Source organism: Neocloeon triangulifer, unplaced genomic scaffold, assembly GCF_031216515.1.
Source record: "Neocloeon triangulifer isolate White Clay Creek 2 clone unplaced genomic scaffold, ASM3121651v1 ptg000012l, whole genome shotgun sequence".
In the NCBI taxonomy this organism is placed as follows: Eukaryota; Metazoa; Arthropoda; class Insecta; order Ephemeroptera; family Baetidae; genus Neocloeon; species Neocloeon triangulifer.
Genome location: NW_026775554.1, coordinates 1,745,191 through 1,763,753, shown reverse-complemented (window position 1 = coordinate 1,763,753; position 18,563 = coordinate 1,745,191). Strand labels below are relative to the sequence as shown.

General features: G+C 38.7%; 4 protein-coding genes across 5 annotated transcripts; 2 read left to right on the top strand and 2 right to left on the bottom strand.

Annotated features, from left to right (window-relative positions):
- The first annotated feature begins 985 nt into the window (after nucleotides 1-985).
- Nucleotides 986-6,825, top strand: LOC132197485 (uncharacterized). Its single transcript, XM_059620806.1, has 11 exons — nucleotides 986-1,157; nucleotides 1,569-1,626; nucleotides 2,155-2,554; nucleotides 3,475-3,643; nucleotides 3,698-3,751; nucleotides 3,822-3,887; nucleotides 4,319-4,388; nucleotides 4,479-4,652; nucleotides 4,709-4,854; nucleotides 5,280-5,638; nucleotides 5,706-6,825. Exons 1-11 carry the CDS (start codon nucleotides 1,077-1,079, stop codon nucleotides 5,755-5,757), a joined length of 1,629 nt encoding a protein of 542 aa, XP_059476789.1. The 5' UTR covers nucleotides 986-1,076; the 3' UTR covers nucleotides 5,758-6,825.
- A 48-nt stretch (nucleotides 6,826-6,873) lies between these two features.
- Nucleotides 6,874-10,423, top strand: LOC132197487 (uncharacterized). Of its 2 annotated transcripts, none has more exons than XM_059620809.1 (9): nucleotides 6,874-7,064; nucleotides 7,118-7,175; nucleotides 7,233-7,389; nucleotides 7,774-7,903; nucleotides 7,952-7,996; nucleotides 8,049-8,187; nucleotides 8,238-8,396; nucleotides 9,167-9,710; nucleotides 9,764-10,423. In XM_059620809.1, the coding sequence occupies exons 1-9, from the start codon at nucleotides 7,017-7,019 to the stop codon at nucleotides 9,807-9,809; spliced, it is 1,326 nt and encodes a 441-aa protein (XP_059476792.1). In that variant the 5' UTR covers nucleotides 6,874-7,016; the 3' UTR covers nucleotides 9,810-10,423. The 2 variants fall into 2 exon arrangements, with proteins under 2 accessions (XP_059476792.1, XP_059476791.1); XM_059620808.1 differs by having other exon boundaries at nucleotides 7,233-7,599.
- Nucleotides 10,020-12,906, bottom strand: LOC132197491 (p21-activated protein kinase-interacting protein 1-like). The gene is made up of 6 exons (XM_059620815.1): nucleotides 12,700-12,906; nucleotides 12,485-12,647; nucleotides 11,967-12,165; nucleotides 11,179-11,395; nucleotides 10,936-11,127; nucleotides 10,020-10,413 (listed from the first exon to the last, which is right to left on the bottom strand). Exons 1-6 carry the CDS (start codon nucleotides 12,796-12,798, stop codon nucleotides 10,090-10,092), a joined length of 1,194 nt encoding a protein of 397 aa, XP_059476798.1. The 5' UTR covers nucleotides 12,799-12,906; the 3' UTR covers nucleotides 10,020-10,089.
- A 593-nt stretch (nucleotides 12,907-13,499) lies between these two features.
- Nucleotides 13,500-18,201, bottom strand: LOC132197201 (uncharacterized). Its single transcript, XM_059620326.1, has 12 exons — nucleotides 17,858-18,201; nucleotides 17,659-17,722; nucleotides 17,212-17,379; nucleotides 17,038-17,153; nucleotides 16,806-16,979; nucleotides 16,590-16,701; nucleotides 16,348-16,539; nucleotides 15,217-15,435; nucleotides 15,043-15,158; nucleotides 14,603-14,776; nucleotides 14,391-14,553; nucleotides 13,500-13,836 (listed from the first exon to the last, which is right to left on the bottom strand). The coding sequence occupies exons 1-12, from the start codon at nucleotides 17,948-17,950 to the stop codon at nucleotides 13,505-13,507; spliced, it is 1,923 nt and encodes a 640-aa protein (XP_059476309.1). The 5' UTR covers nucleotides 17,951-18,201; the 3' UTR covers nucleotides 13,500-13,504.
- Between the last annotated feature and the right edge of the window lie 362 nt (nucleotides 18,202-18,563).

Genomic DNA, 18,563 nt, shown 5'->3' with positions numbered 1-18,563 from the left:
GCTGCAGTTCACGGCGTCGACCGGGCAGTTCAAGTGGTTCGACGCGACCAACACCTTCTCGAACGCGGCCGTCGGCTGGGCGGCCGCCGTCGCCAAGCCCGGCGTCGACGCGTGCTTCGGCTACCAGAATGGGGTCTTCGTCACCTTCCCCTGCGCCACGCCCACCCACTTCCTGTGCGAGAGTTGAGAAGAATCCTCTGTTCCTGATGGACTAATTTTTATTTTTCCAATCTGTGCGAAAATTTAAAAAGCGGCAAATTACCAAAATAACGCGCCTTTTATTTTCACTTTGTTTTTTAATGTATTTCATAAAAAATTTTTAATATGAATCTCACTATGAAATCAAGAGATGCAAAAATAGCACAATTCTTATGAGAAGGTTTATCTGAATTTTTGGTGGGTACTGAATAAAAAAAGGTGATGTTTCAATTGACTGAAATTTATGAATGTTGTGTCATAAAAAGAGTTTGTGGGAAAATTTCAAATTTCTCTGTCGGAGGTCAAAGCCGTTGATCCTGGGGAACAGGTCAAATTGTGACATTTCCTGCCTCTCGAAAATTTGCAGCCTGGCATTCCTGGCAAAAATCTAAGATTAATCAAAAGATTCGTCATAAATTTCAAAATCAGTTTTAAATTTTCACAATTTTAGGTTGGTAAAATTTATAAAAAAAAATGGCCTTTGAAATAATAATAAATATAGTTTAATTTTGAAAATAACTAGAGTTTAATTTTATAATGAGATATATTATTTATATCGAAAGCTAATTAAACTATATTACAAAAAAAATATTCACTACAGTAAAATCTACTTTGATTTTGCTTTTCCAATATTGATTGAGTGTAATTTTTTTCCTCGATTTTGGTCCAACGAAATCAGCTAAAAGGCGCCGGTTGTTTTAATTCCAATCGCTGGAGCTCGCGGTTGAGAGAGCAGAGGGCGCGCTCTGATAAAAAAGTCTTCTAGCCAGAACTGCGACTGGAAACTACTTCAGTCATTCGCGAGTGTCGTGACGGGATCGGTTGGACCGACGGCTGCCTTGAAGGGCCTCGCTCGGCATGCGATTGATTGACGCACGATGGCCCTCGTCCTCGTCATCGGACACCTCCTCTTCATTTGGTCACTCCGGGTCGACGCGCAAAATGTGGCCGCGTGCACGGTAATTAAAATTTAAAATCCATCTTTTTAAACTCGCGGCAAAAAAATATATTTCATTTTATGGGGTGGATTATTTTTTTCCTAAACCACATTTTTATTCCTGCTATAAGGAAAAGGAAATAAATAATGGTTGTTTTTATTCGGTATAGGTTTTTCCCTTTCCTTGAGATAAAGAATTTATTTTAAAATTTTTTACATTTGATTCAGATTTGACAATTGCGCGTTACAATTTTGTTCTGTGGTTGGTCTCTCTCTCTAATGCCTGACTCGCGAGCTGGATGTGCGGTCGAGAGAAGTGGTCGCGGATTGTGCTGCTGATTAACTTCCGAGATAACTTTTTACGCATTGCCCTCAACCATAACAAACGCCGAAGAGGGAAAAATTTTATTTTTGTTTTGTTTATTGATTTCAGGCTCGCACGGATCCAAAAGTGCTAAATGAGACGTGGTGCACAATTAATAACGGCATAAGTATGTACCTCGTCAAGTCGAATTTCAAGACCCCCCTCTCCAGGAGTTACTTTTATTACTTTAAAAAAAAAAATTATAAAATACAATGCCTTGAAAACTTATATTTGATTTTAAATTTATCTTTATTCCACTTCTGAATTTAAAATATTTTTATTTAAAAATCACATATTTTGTCAGAAATGTATGAAGTAGAATTTATTAATTAAAATTCTTTTAGCCTGAAATTTCAACCAAACTGGTGACAATTTTCTTCTCTAAAACTCACCCAGTCCTATTTACTGTGCTTTTTTTAATTCAATGCGGTAAAAAATTATGCCTAGGTTGCCCTTACAGATTATGATGCATGATGCAATCAATTTTTTTCCCACAAAATTTCCAACAAGATCTTCCTTGAAGTTAAAACTTCTGTTTTTAAATTCATATTCATGCATATTAAATTCCCAAAAGTAGTTCTCAAATTGAAATATGAGTAATTGAGAATTGATTGTGTGCTTTTTCGCCAGCATGAAATTGAAATTGTGATTTCAGAAAGAAGCGGCGAGTTGAGGGTGGAGGGAACGTGGGTGCATTTGGCGGTGAAGGGTGAGGTGAATGACAAGCGCAATTGCACATTCCGTTTGAAGATTGCGCTGGAGCGAATGACCAACGTGACCGACGAGGCCGCCTGCGTCAAATTGCACCCCGACACCGCCCCACACGACAAGTTCAACGAGTGGATCGTGGTGGTGAGGCCGACGGCCGGCGGCGCCTTCGACGCCGCGGCCGCGCTGCCCGTGCCCATGGGCTGCTACTCGGCGGACTTTGATTTCCTCACATCGACCGGCGTCGTCGGGGCCTTCGTCAGATCAAAGCCCAACGTCTTTGTGCGCACCCACGGTCTCACGAGCCACTTAACCCAACCTCAACGCCTCGACAAAAACGAATTCGCGTGAGATTTATTTTTACTTTTTGCACTGCATTTACAAAATAATCGGAACGTTGAACACTTTAATAAATTGATCCTTTAACTTTTAAGTAGGAAACAATTTTTTGCTGATTTTGCCGCGTTTAAAAACTTTTCAACAATCACTCACTTTTGATGAGGTAGACGGGCAAAAATTGATCTCAAATTTTAGTTTATTTTAGAATATTAAGCAAAAGTTTATATGCGCAGTCATTTTTAATTTTAATTATTTGGGGAAAATTATCATTAAATGTTATGTTTCATTGTATTTTTGTAATTTAAAACTTTATTTTTCAGTAAAGAAACTGAAATTCAAAACAGTTAAAAATAATTAGAATCATTTGCTAGAAGTTTTAATGATATTCCGACTAAATAAATATGTCCAATAAATTCATGGTCTCAAGGTGCTTTAGAAAAAAACTGGAAACAGTCAAAAATCAGAATAACACCATTCGCAATACAATATTCATTTAGGAGTTAATTAAAAGGACTTTTTCACTAATTTATTAGAAATTTCCCATATTTATACTTTTAATAAAATTGAAGAAGTGTATTCATTTTCTAAATATATGAACATAATAAAAATTAAATTAAAATTTGCCAAAATTAGATTCTGTTCTGATACGATTTTATCAAGTTTTTAGTCGCTAAAAATTGTATATAGAATCGTTTTTTTTCTCAATTTTTGGTTGATTATCAATACCGCTCCTGGGATATTTTATGATTTCTATTTTTAAAAAAATCTGTGTTACAAAAATTCAATTTGTAAAAATCTGGTGAGCAACGTAAAATTATATTGTATTTTCACCTGAACTTTTTATATCCCTCGTCTTTTTCTCTTTCATAAAAACAATCTCATATTATTGAAATACAAAAGCTGTTATTTCTTGATTATTCTTTGACAGGCGGGAGGGTGGCGAGGATGAGATCGACATCATCACCGCCCTCGAATTCGCGCCCGCGCTGAGCCCCACCGCGGACGTGGTTGTGACGCTTTTGAAAAACAAGAGCACGGCGTGCGTCGAATGCAGAGACTCGGACGTCTTGGCCTGGGATTTTTTGCGACTGTCGCAGGTGCGCCCAAAAGATTATACAATATTTTGACGAACAATTTCATCTGTTCCGCAGAATGGAAGTCGCGCGTTCACCAATAACTTGTGCGAGGAGACCACCGTGCAATACGTAAGATATCTTTGATATTTACTTACAATTAGGAATAATAATCACAATTAATTCATTGATTGCTGCGAAGGACAAAACCACGCTCAAGTGCCGCTTCGGTAAACAGAAAATCTACAGCGACCAAATCCACGCAAGGGTAAGTAATTTTTTATGGTTATTTATGAGGAACCAATTTTTTTCTTGTAGGGAACTTTTTTACTGGAAAAGCTTTAATTTTTCAAGATTGAAATATATGAATTTAGTTTTTAACCAATTTTAGTCCCTCGTAATTTGAATAAGAAAATTTAGAATACTCCCATGATTAAATTTGTATTACGATGTCTCCTCAAAGATCAGCAAACTATTGCTGAAGATATATAAATATTAATCATAAAAATTAATTGTCTGCTTTATGAGCTGAAATCCCCACCCTTATTAAATAGTTCTGCACGTTTCTTCTTAAAATTTCGTAAAATTTTAAATGCATTTCTGTTAAATACAATAAGTTTTGGTCAATTCCAAGATTTTCCTTTCCATTGATGGTTTTTCACGAATAAAAATTTAAAATTACCCAAATTTCGGCTGCAGATTCACGTCTACAATGAACGACGTTGTCCTGAAAAGCCTTCCACGCACTCCTGCTGCTTCGACATGACGTGTAAGTAAAAATATTCAAATCCTATTATCGTCTTCATTTCACTTTAAATATAAATAATAAATTAAAATTTGGGCGCAAAATTTGCTTTAGACAACGTGACGAGGGTGGCGGATCAGCAGGCGCCGCACCCATCCAAAGGCGCCAACACGGGCCTCCTGGTTTTGGGCGTTTTTCTCGCGGCCACGTGTCTGGTCCTGGTCGCCGTGATGGTCTCGAAAAGGGCGCAGATCGTGCGGGCGTTCAAGCGACCCCGCCAAACCAGAAGTGAGTGCAAATCACATTTATTCAGAGGAAGCAAATTTAAGAATAACGGAAAACAGCCTCCGAGTCCGCAGTCCCACTCGTCATTCCCGACCAATCCAACGATCTCAAAATCCTGCTCGTCTACGTCAAAGAGTCCGAAGAGTTTTTCCAGGAAGTGCAAAACCTCAAGCGAGCCATTCTAAAAATACTTCCGTCCTGCCAAGTGAGTATCTCGTTTTCGTTCAAAGAAAACCAGGACAAATTTGGTCAGTGCGCCCAAAAAAATATCTTTTTGACACGTGGCGGCGCTGCAAACGCTGATTTTGACATTTAACCTTCACGAACTTAATAGAACCTTGTTAAATTAGCGTCCACAGCGCCGCCACCGCCCAGGAAAGGCACTTTTTTGATAAAACTGATGAAAAGACTCCTGATCATAATTTTCACGCGAATTCATACTGCAAATTTGCCTGAATTTTACTTCCATTTTTTTTTTTAATTAGCATCTTTGGTTCCTTGATCAAGAAACGCTGGAGTTGCTCTCCCGTAGTAGATCCAGAAAATCCACCCTTTGGAGAAACTTTTAATTAAGAAAAAACTAAAAAAAACCGTGCCTAATCTTTTGAATTTGCCGCCATTTTATTGAAGGTGATCGACGTTCTGCACGAGGACACGGAGCGTCCGCGCAACGTCGAGGGGTGCGCGTTCCTGGACAACCTGCTGTTCGAGAGCGTGCGTGCCGAGGGTGGGGGGCGCGTCAAGACGGTGCTGGTGCACTCGGACAAGGAGGGGGCGGAGGAGGGGGAGCAGTACCGGCGCGCGCTGCGCTTCCTCTCGGACAACAAGGGCGCCGTGCGCTACGACCGCGTCTTCAACGTCGAGCTGCAGAAGCACCCCCTGCGCGTGCGCTCGCCCCTCCACGCGGCGGCCACGGTGCTCAGGGTCAACACCCTCACCACCTACAGGTTCCCCGCGCACCTCCACCTGCTGTGCGCCCACGTTGCCAGGTGCCGTCAAAATTTAAACGAAAAATTTGCCAATTTTTTTCTTAAATATTTCCTGTGAACATTTCAGGCCGCCTCCAGCGACGGACCAGCAGGACAAGCAGGGGGCGGATGTGTGCTGATAACGCGCAAATTATGTGTGTACTGGTCGTACTTTAGACTGTCGCTCAATGTTGGTTTAATCCATTTTTTTTTTGTTCCTTATCAGTATCTCTGCAAGTTGTTAGTTAATTTAACATTTAACTGACGAAGGCTCAAACGCAGTGGCAAAAGTTTAATACGCTTTTGGGGAGGAGATGAACTCTAGACTTGCAGATATTATAGTCGTTTTCTAAACAAAATCGTTGCTGAAATTTCTTTTGGTTGTAAATTAAAACAAAATGAATAATTATTGGTCATTAATTTTTATATTTATATTAAAATACTTCATTTTGTTTGATTTGATCTGTTTTTGAAAATTTTTGAAAAGCGCCAGAAAAAGTATACTAGCATTGACAAGTCTATAGTGATCGTCTTAAAATTAATTTAAAAAAAGCAAAAGCACAAAAATGGCTCAAATTACCAATTTCTTGATAAAATAAGTTTTACATTGAATTGAAATAAAAATTCACCTCCTCAGTACTCTATCATTAAATCAAAATATGATAAAAAATGAATATCAATGAAGATATTGCGGAATATTCACCAGAGATTTCCTCCCCGGGGGGATAGTGTCGGGACAAAATTGGTTCCGTTGCGTTTTTCTCATCTATCAAGTCAGCTGCTTCAAATAAAAATCATTTTCATGTCGTGAACTCTCTGTTTTGATTAGATTTTCTGGATGAGGAATAATTTACTTGCTGAAAATTAAGTTGGTACTTCCGGAGCTTGTACTTATTTTTAGAGCAAAAGAACTACAAATTTGTCCCACCACTATCCTCCCGGAACAAAAGTCCTCCTGAGGAGGAAATTTCTAGTGAATGCCCCCATTATTTTTCTCTTTTAACTTTTAAATGATCAATGTTTCTTGTAGTTAGTACAATTTTGAAAAAATGTCTTAAAAGTCATCTTAATTAAGTGACCAAATAAAAAATAACTATCAATTAGGATTATTTATTAAAAAAATCACTCCAGTATTCAACGCTGGCGAAATACGTTTCTTTAGTTTTAGTGTTTGTAAATACCGCTGTGCTCAATAAAAGTTTCCTCTCAGATAATTAAATTGTGAGTTTTCGTTAGCCTAAATATGAAGAGCTGGAATTAAACGAAAATAAAATAAAATTATCGCGACGAGAACGGAAACCGCAAAAAGCTGAGAGTGCTGATAAGGTTTTCCATCACTCTTGTAATATTATTCTCTCAGCAAGGAAAGAATCGTGTGTCCGAGTATTTTCTAGTTTGGATGGATACGCGGATCGCCTTTTTGGCCCTCCTCTTCGCCGCCGTCCACGTGAGTTCAATATAATCATTCCATTTCAAATTTTTTGAACCAATTCCTGGCAGGGCGACGAGTGGTTGACGCTCGTCCGGGACTCGTCTTGCGCCTCCTCAGCATTGAACGGTCAGTCTAAATTATGTCGGTTGAAAAAAAAAAATTAAAAAAAAAAAAAAATCATAGTTTCGGTCGAGTGGAGGAGCGAGCGGCTGGAGGTCACGTGGCCACCGCTGCCCTGCGACGCGCAACTCGACCTTGACCTAAGACGCCCAGATCAAGACCTAAGGTCAAGGTGCGCATGCGAGACGGAGTCCTCGACCGTCACCTACAGCCGCCGCAGGTACCTCTTCAGGTCGCACCCTGAGCGGCACGCGGAGGGCAGGGCGACCTTCTCCCAGGTGGCGAACGGCTGTTACCTGATGCTAGCCACCCTGACCAAAGGTCAAACTGAGCTCGGCCACGTTTGCCGCGAGGTTTCGGTGTCCAACCAGGTCACCGAACACCACAACGCGAAGGTCACCGACCTGAGCATCCGAAATGATTCCCTAAGGTCATTTGTGCATTTTTTTTCTCTGGGCATCTTTCAAGTCAAAGGACCGGTTTGATGAAATTCATTCCGAAAATTTTCAAAACTTTTCAAAGTAAATTTTCTACCATCGGCAAAATTTGCGTATTTTTACATTATTTTCAAGCTGTATCTTTTTTAATCTAATTTTCATTTCAGGGCTGAAGTTGAGGTCAGAGGGCAAATCTTGCCTCAACCGCAACCGCCGTTCAAACTTGAGTTGACTTTGATTTGCCAAAATTGCACCGCGGAAGTAAAACATCCAACCTGCACAGTCCTATTTGACGAAGTATTTAATTAATTTTGAACGATTTGTTTTTTTAATAATAAATTTCAGCATGAAACCGAAGTTCCCAAAACGAACAGCTGTTCCTGCTTTTTCGTAGGTCAAGCTAAGTTTCCAAAAGAAAATTGATTTTGAAATTAATTTGCAGCATGGCCCGAAATTCAACTGCAGCGTCCAGACGGACACCAAAGGACCGTTTCGGGCCAAGGTGAAAATCGACGACGGGCGGTGCGGAACGCAATTCGAACCAATGCAGTGCTCCTTCGAGTCTCCTTCTCCCGAGCAAAGTATAAAAAATAATAACAGCAAGTTTTACTTTTAACCGATTTAAATCTAGAGGGGGTTGCAAAAAGTATGCCCGAAGAGAAGTCGGGGGCACCTGAAATCGTGGTCATGATCGTCGTCGTCACCGCCGCGGTTGTGTTTTTCGCCTACAAAGTCATCTGCCGCATTCTGGCCAAAAAGGACGACGACGATGACGACATTGAGGAAAAGAGTAAATATATTTTTGTCTCAACTATAAATCATATAATTTCTTACAAGGAAAGAAAGTATACAGTTTGTCGAGATTGAGATAAGCTGACCTTTTGTAACCTCGGGTTTTGCCTCATTAGTCACACATAGAGTGTAGTATTTGTTTGAATCGAATACATCGTGTAACCGAAAAGTCACACAACATATTTGGAAAGACGACAATCTGAGCTTTTAAGAATATATTTATAGAAAGAAAGAAATTTTGAGAAAATCAACCCTTTCCTTCCTTAAATCAGAACAATTTGGGTGATTCAAATGTAGAATTTTATGATTTCAAATGCCAGGAATCGATTGGTGATCACAAAAGTTCAATAGTCGCAGTAAAATTAATTGAAAACAAAGATTAAAGGAATGAAGAGATCTCATTGGTTAAATAGGTTCCCCCACCACTTAATTTAAATCACATTTGCTCTAATATATAAAGTGTGACACATCATTGGAAAGGTCAGGTCACCAGGAATCGAATGGTGATAAAAAAATCAGGTCATTTTTAAGAATACGGCCATTATAGGAATAAATTAATCTCATTGGTCGGAATTGTTCCCCCACCACAACATAATAAAGCGTCTTTGAAAGGAAATTTGAAAGGTCAGGTAAAACCAATCAATTGATGATTAAAATCCTCATGAGAATTTAGGCCAAAAGGCCGATTTCAGAGACAAAACTCCCCTCCCCCTAAAATTATTACACCTTTTTTAAGATTTTAATTAATATTTAATAATATTTTTGAAGGTTTTACGCCGATGGGGAGAAAAGCGAGCAAGCGTCGATCCGAGCGGAAGGAGCTGAAGGTGCTGCTGCTGTACGCGCGGGAGGAGGCGGAGGAGTTTGCGTTGGCGGTGCGGGGGCTGCGTTCGGCGCTGGAGGGGCGGCTGGGGTGCGAGGTGGTCGACCTGCACCACCGCGACTGCGCGCCGCGGCTGCACGCGGACGGCTTCGGCTTCGTCGAGGATTTTTTGCGGCGCGACTCGTGCTTCAACGCGCACCACGACGTGCGCGTCCTGCTGCTGCACACCGACTGGAGCGTCAGGGTGGCCCGCGACCCTGGCGCCGCCCGCCCCAAGAACCCAAACTACTTCGACACGTACTACGCCGAAGCCCTCAGGGTGCTGACGCGCGACCCTGACAAGGTGGTCGCCGACCAGATCTTCCACCTCCGACACGCGGACCTCCCCCTGACGCAACCCCCTGACCTCCTCAGGTTCAACGCCACCGATAACACGCTCTATCGCTACCCTGACGAGTTTGACCCGCTTTGCTGGGCCTTGAAGGGCAGGTCGGTTTTGACATATATTTAAATTTGTAGGAGTTTTTCATGCCAATTTTCAGGGTTGCCGGAAATGAAGAGGACCTGATTGCAGACACGCCCGTTTGAATTTCCTTTTCAAAAAAAAAATGAAAAAGAAACTTTAACCATTAAATTACAATTACCCAATTAATTATTATAATTTATTTGTATGATTTGAAGATAACTGATCTAAATTTTTGCAATATTTGCAACTCCTATTTTCACTTGCATTTAAGAAACTGCAAGAAATTTTTTTTAATTTTCAAGTTTCAATGAATTTGATCTGAACTGATATGTGTGAGAATTTAACAAGACTTAATAAACTAATTGCATTTTTTTTTTATTTTAACAAATTTTTGACTTTAATTTAGTCTTTTCCACTTTTGCCGGCGCTTCTCTTCCTCTTCTTTTTCGCAACCGCATTTTTGTTCCTACCTTTGATGTCCTTTTTCTTCTTCTTTTTTTCCTCGTCACTGTCCTCAAGCTCGACAGTGACCACGCCCCTCTTTGGAATGGTGGGTCTGACCTCTGGCAGCAAGATTTTCTCCTCCAACTGCTCACCCTTGACCTTGGGTTCGACCGCACCCTGAGGCGACACCACCAGGGCCAGGCAGGTTGGTCTGCAACCGGTGCTGACGGACCCAATCAGCTTCGGGACACTCAACTCCCCATTCTCCTCACTCAGTCTCTTCTGTAAATTGTTTATGTTTTAGACAAAATATCAACTCATTAAATATTATCAAATCATATTTTATAGAGCTCTTTTCATAATTAAGTTTAAATTTGGTTTTTCAGATATTTACATTAGCACGCATACACACTTATTGAATTGGAAAGCTACAAAAACAATTGAAATTTTTCACGTAAATTGAATAATAGCGAATTTTAAAATTGCAATGAAAGTTTTGATCACTGGATTCTATTTGGTAAATTTTAATCTTGAGAATTTCATCGTCAGTTCACTTGTTATAAAAAGGTACAAAATATCAGCAAATTAAAAAAAAATCAAAATGAGATGGAAATTTGAATGCAAAATGTCAAATGAAATTTGTTCATATATATTCAGGAAATGATTTCTAAAAAATTGAATTTTTCTAGTTCTGAGAATAACAAGACAGAAAATTTTTGCTTTAACATTCAACTTCTGATTTTTAATCCTCCTTAAAACTTTTTTTAATTGAGCTTCTTATTTGAAAGAAAATTCTCTATTGACCTTAAAACTGAAAATGGAAATTTGTCCGTTGCTGGCGGCCGTGATGAGCCAGGTCTCGCCTGAGGCAAACCTGCAGGCGCTGATTTTCCTGACCCTGTCTGCCTTGGTTTCGAATCTGCAGACACATCCTTTCGAGGACACCCTGTGCACCTCAACTAGCCCCGTATCCGTCCCAACAGCAATCAGGTCATCCTGAAACCAAAATAAGATGAGGAATTTCAACTCGCAGGGCTCAGGACGCACCTGGAGGAAGGTGATGCAGGAGAGTCTGGTGCGTAGGTCGATCGAGTAGACGACCCCTGCGATTTCCGTCTTGTAAACGTCGACCAGCACGTGGGCGCCTCCCTTGACCAGTTTGAGGACGGCGTACAAGGATCCGTCCTCCGAAAACGCAACCTCCTCACCCACTGCGTGCAGATTTGTTGTGTACGCAGGTCTGCCCTTCACAAGGTTCCACGTCCTGAAATGCAAACAGAAATTATGGCAAAATTTAAATGGAAAATTCACGATTCGAGAATTTTGGTAAATCATTTGGAAATTTAAAAATGATTATGAATTCAAGTGCAATAAAAATCTGCAAACTTCAGTTGGAATGGTATTATTTGAAAATTTGAAGATTTATATTTTGTTCGGGGTGCCTCACAATGTCCTAACAGAAAATGTCCTTTATCAATTCAGATTTTGGATCAATTTAAACAAATGTGATAATTTAACTATAATTTTATAAAAATCTGACATTAAAATGAGGAAATGTAAATTTGCGGCAATAAATTTGCAGCCTGGACCTTGAAGAATATTTTGATCTTTCAAATACAAATGATCTAGTTTAGAATTCAATAAAATCTAAAAAAAAATTGAATTAAAAGCTTCGATATAGAATTTCGAAGGTGAATATTTCTCAAATTTGAGTGAGAAAAACTTTTCTGGCCATTTTAACAATCTACAACACTAACAGTTTTCAAATCAATTAGCTTTCTCTCCATTTACATCTTTAATCATTAAATATTCAGTTTGCTTTTTTTAATAGAAACCTGAGTGTTCCGTCCTTGCCGACAGAGAGGCAAAGTTTTCCGCTGGGGTGGACGGCGAGGGCAGTGACCCCCGTGTCAGTGTGGGCGTGCAGGACCTTCTCGCACTGCCAGCTGCCGCTCCTCCACAGGGCAATTTGGCCGTCGTCGCTGCCGCTCAAAAGGTGCGTCGAACCAGCAAACGCCACGCAAGTCACCGTTTCTGCAAATCAACTTGAATTAGTAATTTTATTAAGCTGAAAATAGGAAAAAATGAAATTTTTTAGTTTAAATTAATTAATTATGTGTGAAATTTTTGCAATTTAAAATAACCAAAGTTAGAATGACGACAAATTTTTTGCTTTTTTTTTCTCTTGATTATTTAAAAATAAATTAATTAAAAAATTAATTTGGTTAACAGTTTGAATTACATAAAAAAAAACTTGCCAAAGAAAAGATTCCAATGTCAAATTTTTCATGAATTCACTGGAAAAGTGCAATTCTTTCAACAAAATCTCTTTTTCTATCAAAACAAATCATACTGTCGTGGTGCATGAGGACGCCCATCTCTTTGCGCAGCTTCATGTCGTAGAGCTGGACGTTGTCGTCGGCGCCCCCGGAGGCCATGAAGCGGCCGCCCCCGGCCACGCACCGCACGCTGGCCCGGTGCGAGTGGTTGGCGAAACTCTGCGACAACCTCACCATCTGCAAAAGTCTTTGAAAAAAATTGGCTCAATTTAATGGCGCGACTTGTTACGCCGTCCTCGGTCTTGAGGGCCTTGAAGCCGAGCACGAACTCCTCGTACGAACCGACCACGACCTCCACGTCCGAGTAGTTCTCGCACTCGACCACCATAGCCGTCCGCAGAATCGAAATCCGGTCGCCAAAATCCTTCCAACGCCGCTTTGTTTACAACTTTCCTCTTCGACTCGCACGTGTTGGCCGCACGAGCGACGCCAGCGCCTCTGCCGGCAGAACCGAAAAAGTAACTCACAGATTTGCATGAAAACAGCGTGGCCGTGTTTGTGTTTATTTTTGGCGTGCGATTGTGTCTCATGTGGGCAAAGGCAAAGACCGGCACTAATTTCTTCATGAACCTCTATATTGACATTTTGATGTGCTGGCCGTGTTGGTGGAAGATCAAGTAAGGGATGAGGGAGATTTCTGGCGACTGCTTTCTTCTGTTTTCGAATCCTTCCTGGTCAGGCCTTCACTTCGCAAGGAAACGCACCTAGAAAAGCCTGTAAAGTAAGTGCTGTATTTAATTTATTTTTCTTCTTGCGGCTGCGCCTCTAAACTTTTCGAACATCACAAACCAAATTTTGGGTAAAAAATTAAAATCTGCAAAATGTAAAAAATTACGATGTTTTATATAATTATGACTTGAAATTTAAATTATACATATAATGCGATCAGTACTTATTTTTTTAATAAGAAATTAAAAAAGTAATTAAAATATCACTCTTGGATCACTTAAAAATATTTAATTTAGAGTTTTAAAAAGTCAAGTTTTTTTTTAGAAAGTTATGTGTAAAAATGAAGGCTATTTTTTTTGCATAAATTACAATTTTATTTGAACAAGAAGAGAGAGGATTAGAGCAAATTTGAGGATGACTTTTGCGGCGCCGCTGGATGTGCCGAGTTGTCCTTGTCCCTTTTTCCCATTCGAGTTCTGCTGGACGTCGGGCACGTTGTCGACGATCCAGCGCATGTAATTGGTGACGTCGGTGTAGAGGGCGAAGTAGTCGGGGTTGCAGGTGACGAGGAGGAGGGCGCCGTCGTCCGTGGCCACCGTCCGCGCCCGTCCCATGCTCACCACGCCGCGCAAGAAAAAACGGTCGTCCGAGAAAAACACGAGCCCTCCACCACTGTCTCCCTTGCACGCCGTCGTCTCTGTACAACAGTTAATTTTTTTTATTGAATTTTAGCATCTTCAGAGTTCGGAAAATCATATTAGGGTGAAATGACTACGAAGTTAAAATCACTCAATTTAAGCTGAAAATTTGACCAAAATATATTGAGGCTTTTTTTCATTTTTTAGAGATTTTAGTTTTGGGTTAACAAATTTGCGTAAAATTGTTCAGGCTCTTTCCTTCAGGTGAATATCTATAAATAAAGTGCGAAAGGATTTTAAATTTCTCAAAATTGCTTAAAATTTTGATTTTGAAAACCAAAAATATTGTTGCTTCTGTTATAGTGATACAAAGCGATTAAAAATCTGTATAGCTGTGTCAAAAATTTAAAAAAAAAGTAATATAAAATTGGAAGAAGTTTAAAAGAGTCTAGTGTTTTGAACATATACGGCTCTAAAATAATCAATTCAAAAGTTTAGAAGTATAATTAAATTTTATGTTGGAAACGTTAAAATAATTCAGCTTGTAATTTTATTTTATAAATTTCCAGAAGAAAATAGTGAGAAATTTTGAAACGAATTAAACAATTATTACGGTTGTGTGGAAATCCGGCCCAAAAGTTCTCGGTCGGACGCAAATTGGCGGAGAAAAAAGTCGGTTTGTTTTCGTAGCATTCCTCGACGGACGCGACCTTCAAGCGCGCCTCCTGCAGAACCCTGGCTTGCTTGTGCTCGGCCGTGTAGCCCCAGCCAAAAACCTGATCACAAAAACTATTATTTTGAGTTTTTTCTTATTTTAAATTTCACTTTTCCGGTCGTGTTGACGATTTTGTCCAGTTGATAGTCGTCGTTCCACAAACACGCCGGACATACAAACTGGTTCAGGCGGATTTCGTCTTGGGGCAGAATAATCAGGGCGATGTCGTCTTTAAAGTCCTTTCTCAAATGATCATAGCCAGGGTGAAGCACAATCTCGGCCGCCTGCTTGCAAATTGTCATTTTTAGTTTAAAAAAATATTGCGTTGATATCTTTTTTAATCAAAATTCATTTTTTAATCAATACCTAAATCATTTAATTTGTATTCATTGGAATTTCCTCGAAATATTTGAGTTTAAAAATTAATATTTTCCCAAAAAAAAATTACGTGATTTTAAATATTAGAGAAAATACTTCATAAATTAATTTTTTTTAATTCTCGAGGTCAAAATTTAACTTTTCTTGTTGAAGCATACAAAACAAACCTTACCATGAATTGTTGTCTTGAAGTTTCTTTGTCATTGGACGCGTCGTTCATGCCCAGCGTGATTCGGAGCCGCGGCGCTGCCACCATCCGGTTGTCCTCGTCAAACAAACAATGCGCCGCTGAAAATCATTTTTTTTTTATTTCCTTTTTTCTTTTTAATTTCGAGTATTTTGGCACCTGTGATGAGGGCTCTGGCGGAGACGAGGGTGGCGCCGCAGAAGTCGGTGACGGCGGGGCCCGCGTCGTCGAAAAGGGTGAGGCTGGCGTGCCACGGCGCCGACCCGCGACTCGCCCCCACCCCGCCCAACACGAACCCGTAGCCCTGACTTTTGTCGTCTCGGCCCCGACGCCGCGACACGCGTCCGCAATCCGCAAAACTCTGCATCGCGCCAAAGTCTGAACAAAAAAGTCAAAATTTTATTTTTGAAGGACAATCTGGAAGACTTTTTTAAATTAAAGGCCAAGAGAAAGGGAAACCTTTTTTAATTTTGATCTCATTTGAAAAATTCATGGTATGGGAAATAATACATTTTTTTTATCTTTAATTATGTAAAAATTGAAGTTCTCCCAAATTTTAACCTAGATTTTCAATTACTTCATCAACTTGAAATAAAATTTTCTTAAAATATTTATTTTGAATTTTGATATTAAATCATTTTAAGATTATATAATTTCCTGCAACTTCCCTTGTTTCTAACCTTATTTCGCAAATGTGATTGAACTTTAATTTGGCAAAATACTATTATTTTGAATATTTTCCTATTTAAATTATATTTTTACTGGTTTTCTGTGATTTTCATTATCAAAAATGAATTTTCCTAATTATTCTTTCTAATTTTCCCAAAAAAATTCCTAGATTTTTTTGAAGTAAATGGCCAATCCCAATTACTTGATCGTATTTTTGCGCCATTCATACTTTTTGGACGAGTTGATTTAATAATATCCAAAATTAAATAATTAAATCTTCCCCAAAATTGGTTCAAATTTTCAGTTGCACTAAGGGATAGAGATTGTTTCCATACATAAATATTATAATATGTTGGCTTGTGAAAAAATTAAAAAAAAAATCTAAACATAACTTTCTACTTTTCTGGCCAAAATTAAAGCTTGACGATGAGTTGACGATTTTTTTGCCACCATTTTCTGCGCAATCTGTTTTAAATACATTTTACTTTTGATAGATTTTAATAAATTGATATTTTGCCCTCAATTTAATTAAAATTCATTGTTTTTGAACTTTCATTAATGCCATTATGCGAATAAAATTTGACCAATTTTTCGCCTTTCAAAATTTTGCCCTCAACTTACCCACTTTTGGCTTCGGCTTTGGAATTTTGGGCAGCATAACCAGTCCCGGCGTTGCCGAGACGATTTTTCTGGTGAAGGGCAGCAGGTCGAGCCACCGAATGAGCCAAAGGCCGTCTACCTTCGGCGCATTGTTGAGCACCCCTCGCAGGAAAAAGCGCCCGTTTCGGTAAATCATCAAATGGGCTCCGATGACTTAACAAAAAAAAAATAGACAAAATTAATCGCAATTAAATTATAATTACCTTTTCCTTGCGTGCAAATAGATTTTCCATAAAGATCACACTCCTCGTCCTTGATTGACCCCAAGTAACATTTTTCCTCCGGCACGTAATTTACGTCTCCTCCATAGTTCCCCTGTTTATTTTTAAAAATTTTAATTTTAATTAAGACAAATTTAAAGTTAACTCAATGAGATTTTAGGGAGACATTAAAATTTCATTTTCTCAATTTTAATTTACCGTGAGATATTCAGGCAGGGAGAAATTTTGTCTCCAGTCGTCGAGGTTGTTTTGGTTCCACAAACAAATCGGCATCAAAGAGTCGGAAAAGCGAATTCGATCCACTTCCCAAACTTGGATTGAGTTTTCAAAGAACTTTCCATGCGATACTTTTACATCTGTCAATTTACGAACCTGCAATCATATTAATTTGAAAATCAACCAAATGAATCTGTTTCGCATAAATTTATACCTTTTGGCTGAGCAACCCGCGATTCAATTTGCAACTTTCGCCAGGGCTGCACTCGCCGCCAAAAATTTGGATTTCGTTTGACTTGTTCAAGTATTTGTCGCGTATGGTATCGCAAACTGCAAGATTCGTCAGTCATTTCCATTCTGATTGGAATATATAAAAAAAATTGTATACAAAAATTGGAAATGATGATTCGGTCGGACACGAGTGCGACGTGGCAACCGTTCGCGTCGTCGGCGAGGTAAAGTTGCCACGGAGGAATCGTGTCGTGGTCGCGCAAATTCCACCGGCCGCAGTTTTTGAAACTTAGGTTTTCCTCGTCGTACGATTTTACTCTGAAAACTAAAATGGGAAAAGCTTTCAGTGAAACATATGTGGATTTTTTGAAAAAATTTAATGAAAATCAAAACCTGTGTGCAAATAAAATTTAATTCCTATTTATTGCACTTTGGGAAATTTAAATAATAATTTCAATTCACTAATTTTTTAAATTTTTTAGCAGTTTTTAATTTTTCTTCAAAAAAATCGATCAATTATTTTATTATTTTCCTTAATTGTTGTAATTAGAACGCTTTCAAGATTTCACAAGATTTAATGTTTAATTGATAATTAATAGCTTACCAGGGGTGTGATAAAATGGTTTGCTCCTTTCGTAACTCCAACATTTGGTCAAATTATTTTTCTCCTGGTAATAATGAAATAAGAATGAATAAATATTAAAATATTCAGTGGAACAATGCTTAATTTAACAATCATAATGAAACTGAAAAGTACAAACTGATTGAAAATTAAAATAATAAGAAATTTTAGAGTTTCTTACGGGAGTATCGTTGAAATCGTGAAGAGCAAACATTGAGCATAAGTTTAAAATGGTGAATAAATATTTCCTGGTCCAAAGTTGTGTCGCTGCCATGTCCTTATAAACAATAGAAATGATGATCTTTGATTAAAAACTCATCCCTTCACTGTGTATTTTGAGTCGGAAAACGAGAGTTCAATCAGTTTTTTGGCGAGAAAAGCGAGCAAGATGAAGAGACGAGTTGCAGATGCGAAAACGGACTTGCTGTTTGGTTTCGTGGCCCAAGGATGTTTTTTTTCTCAGCGGCAAGACAGATACGAGCATAATTTTCTACCGTTTTAATATTTAACAGAGACGTTTCAAGCTCTTGACCTTGGCTCTTGGGAGCAGCGCAGACGCTAAATTAGAGAGAAATTCCTGCGAGGTTTTATTGTTCCTTTTTATTCGCAAATTTAAGAAAAATATTGAGAAATTAGAGATTTTGATAGCTTCATTTTCCAGCATTAATATTGAAATATTTTACCTTTTTTTATAAATAATATTAATTAAATGAAGGAATCATTTGTTTCAAATAATATTAATAAAAAAATGATATATTATTTCAAAAAAAAAAAAAAAATAATAAATAAAAAATGTTTGCTTTCAAGAGCCGTGGGAGTTAAAATATAACTATTTTAATGCTTTTAAATCTCAAAATTAATTTTAAATTCATTTGCTAAATTAATTT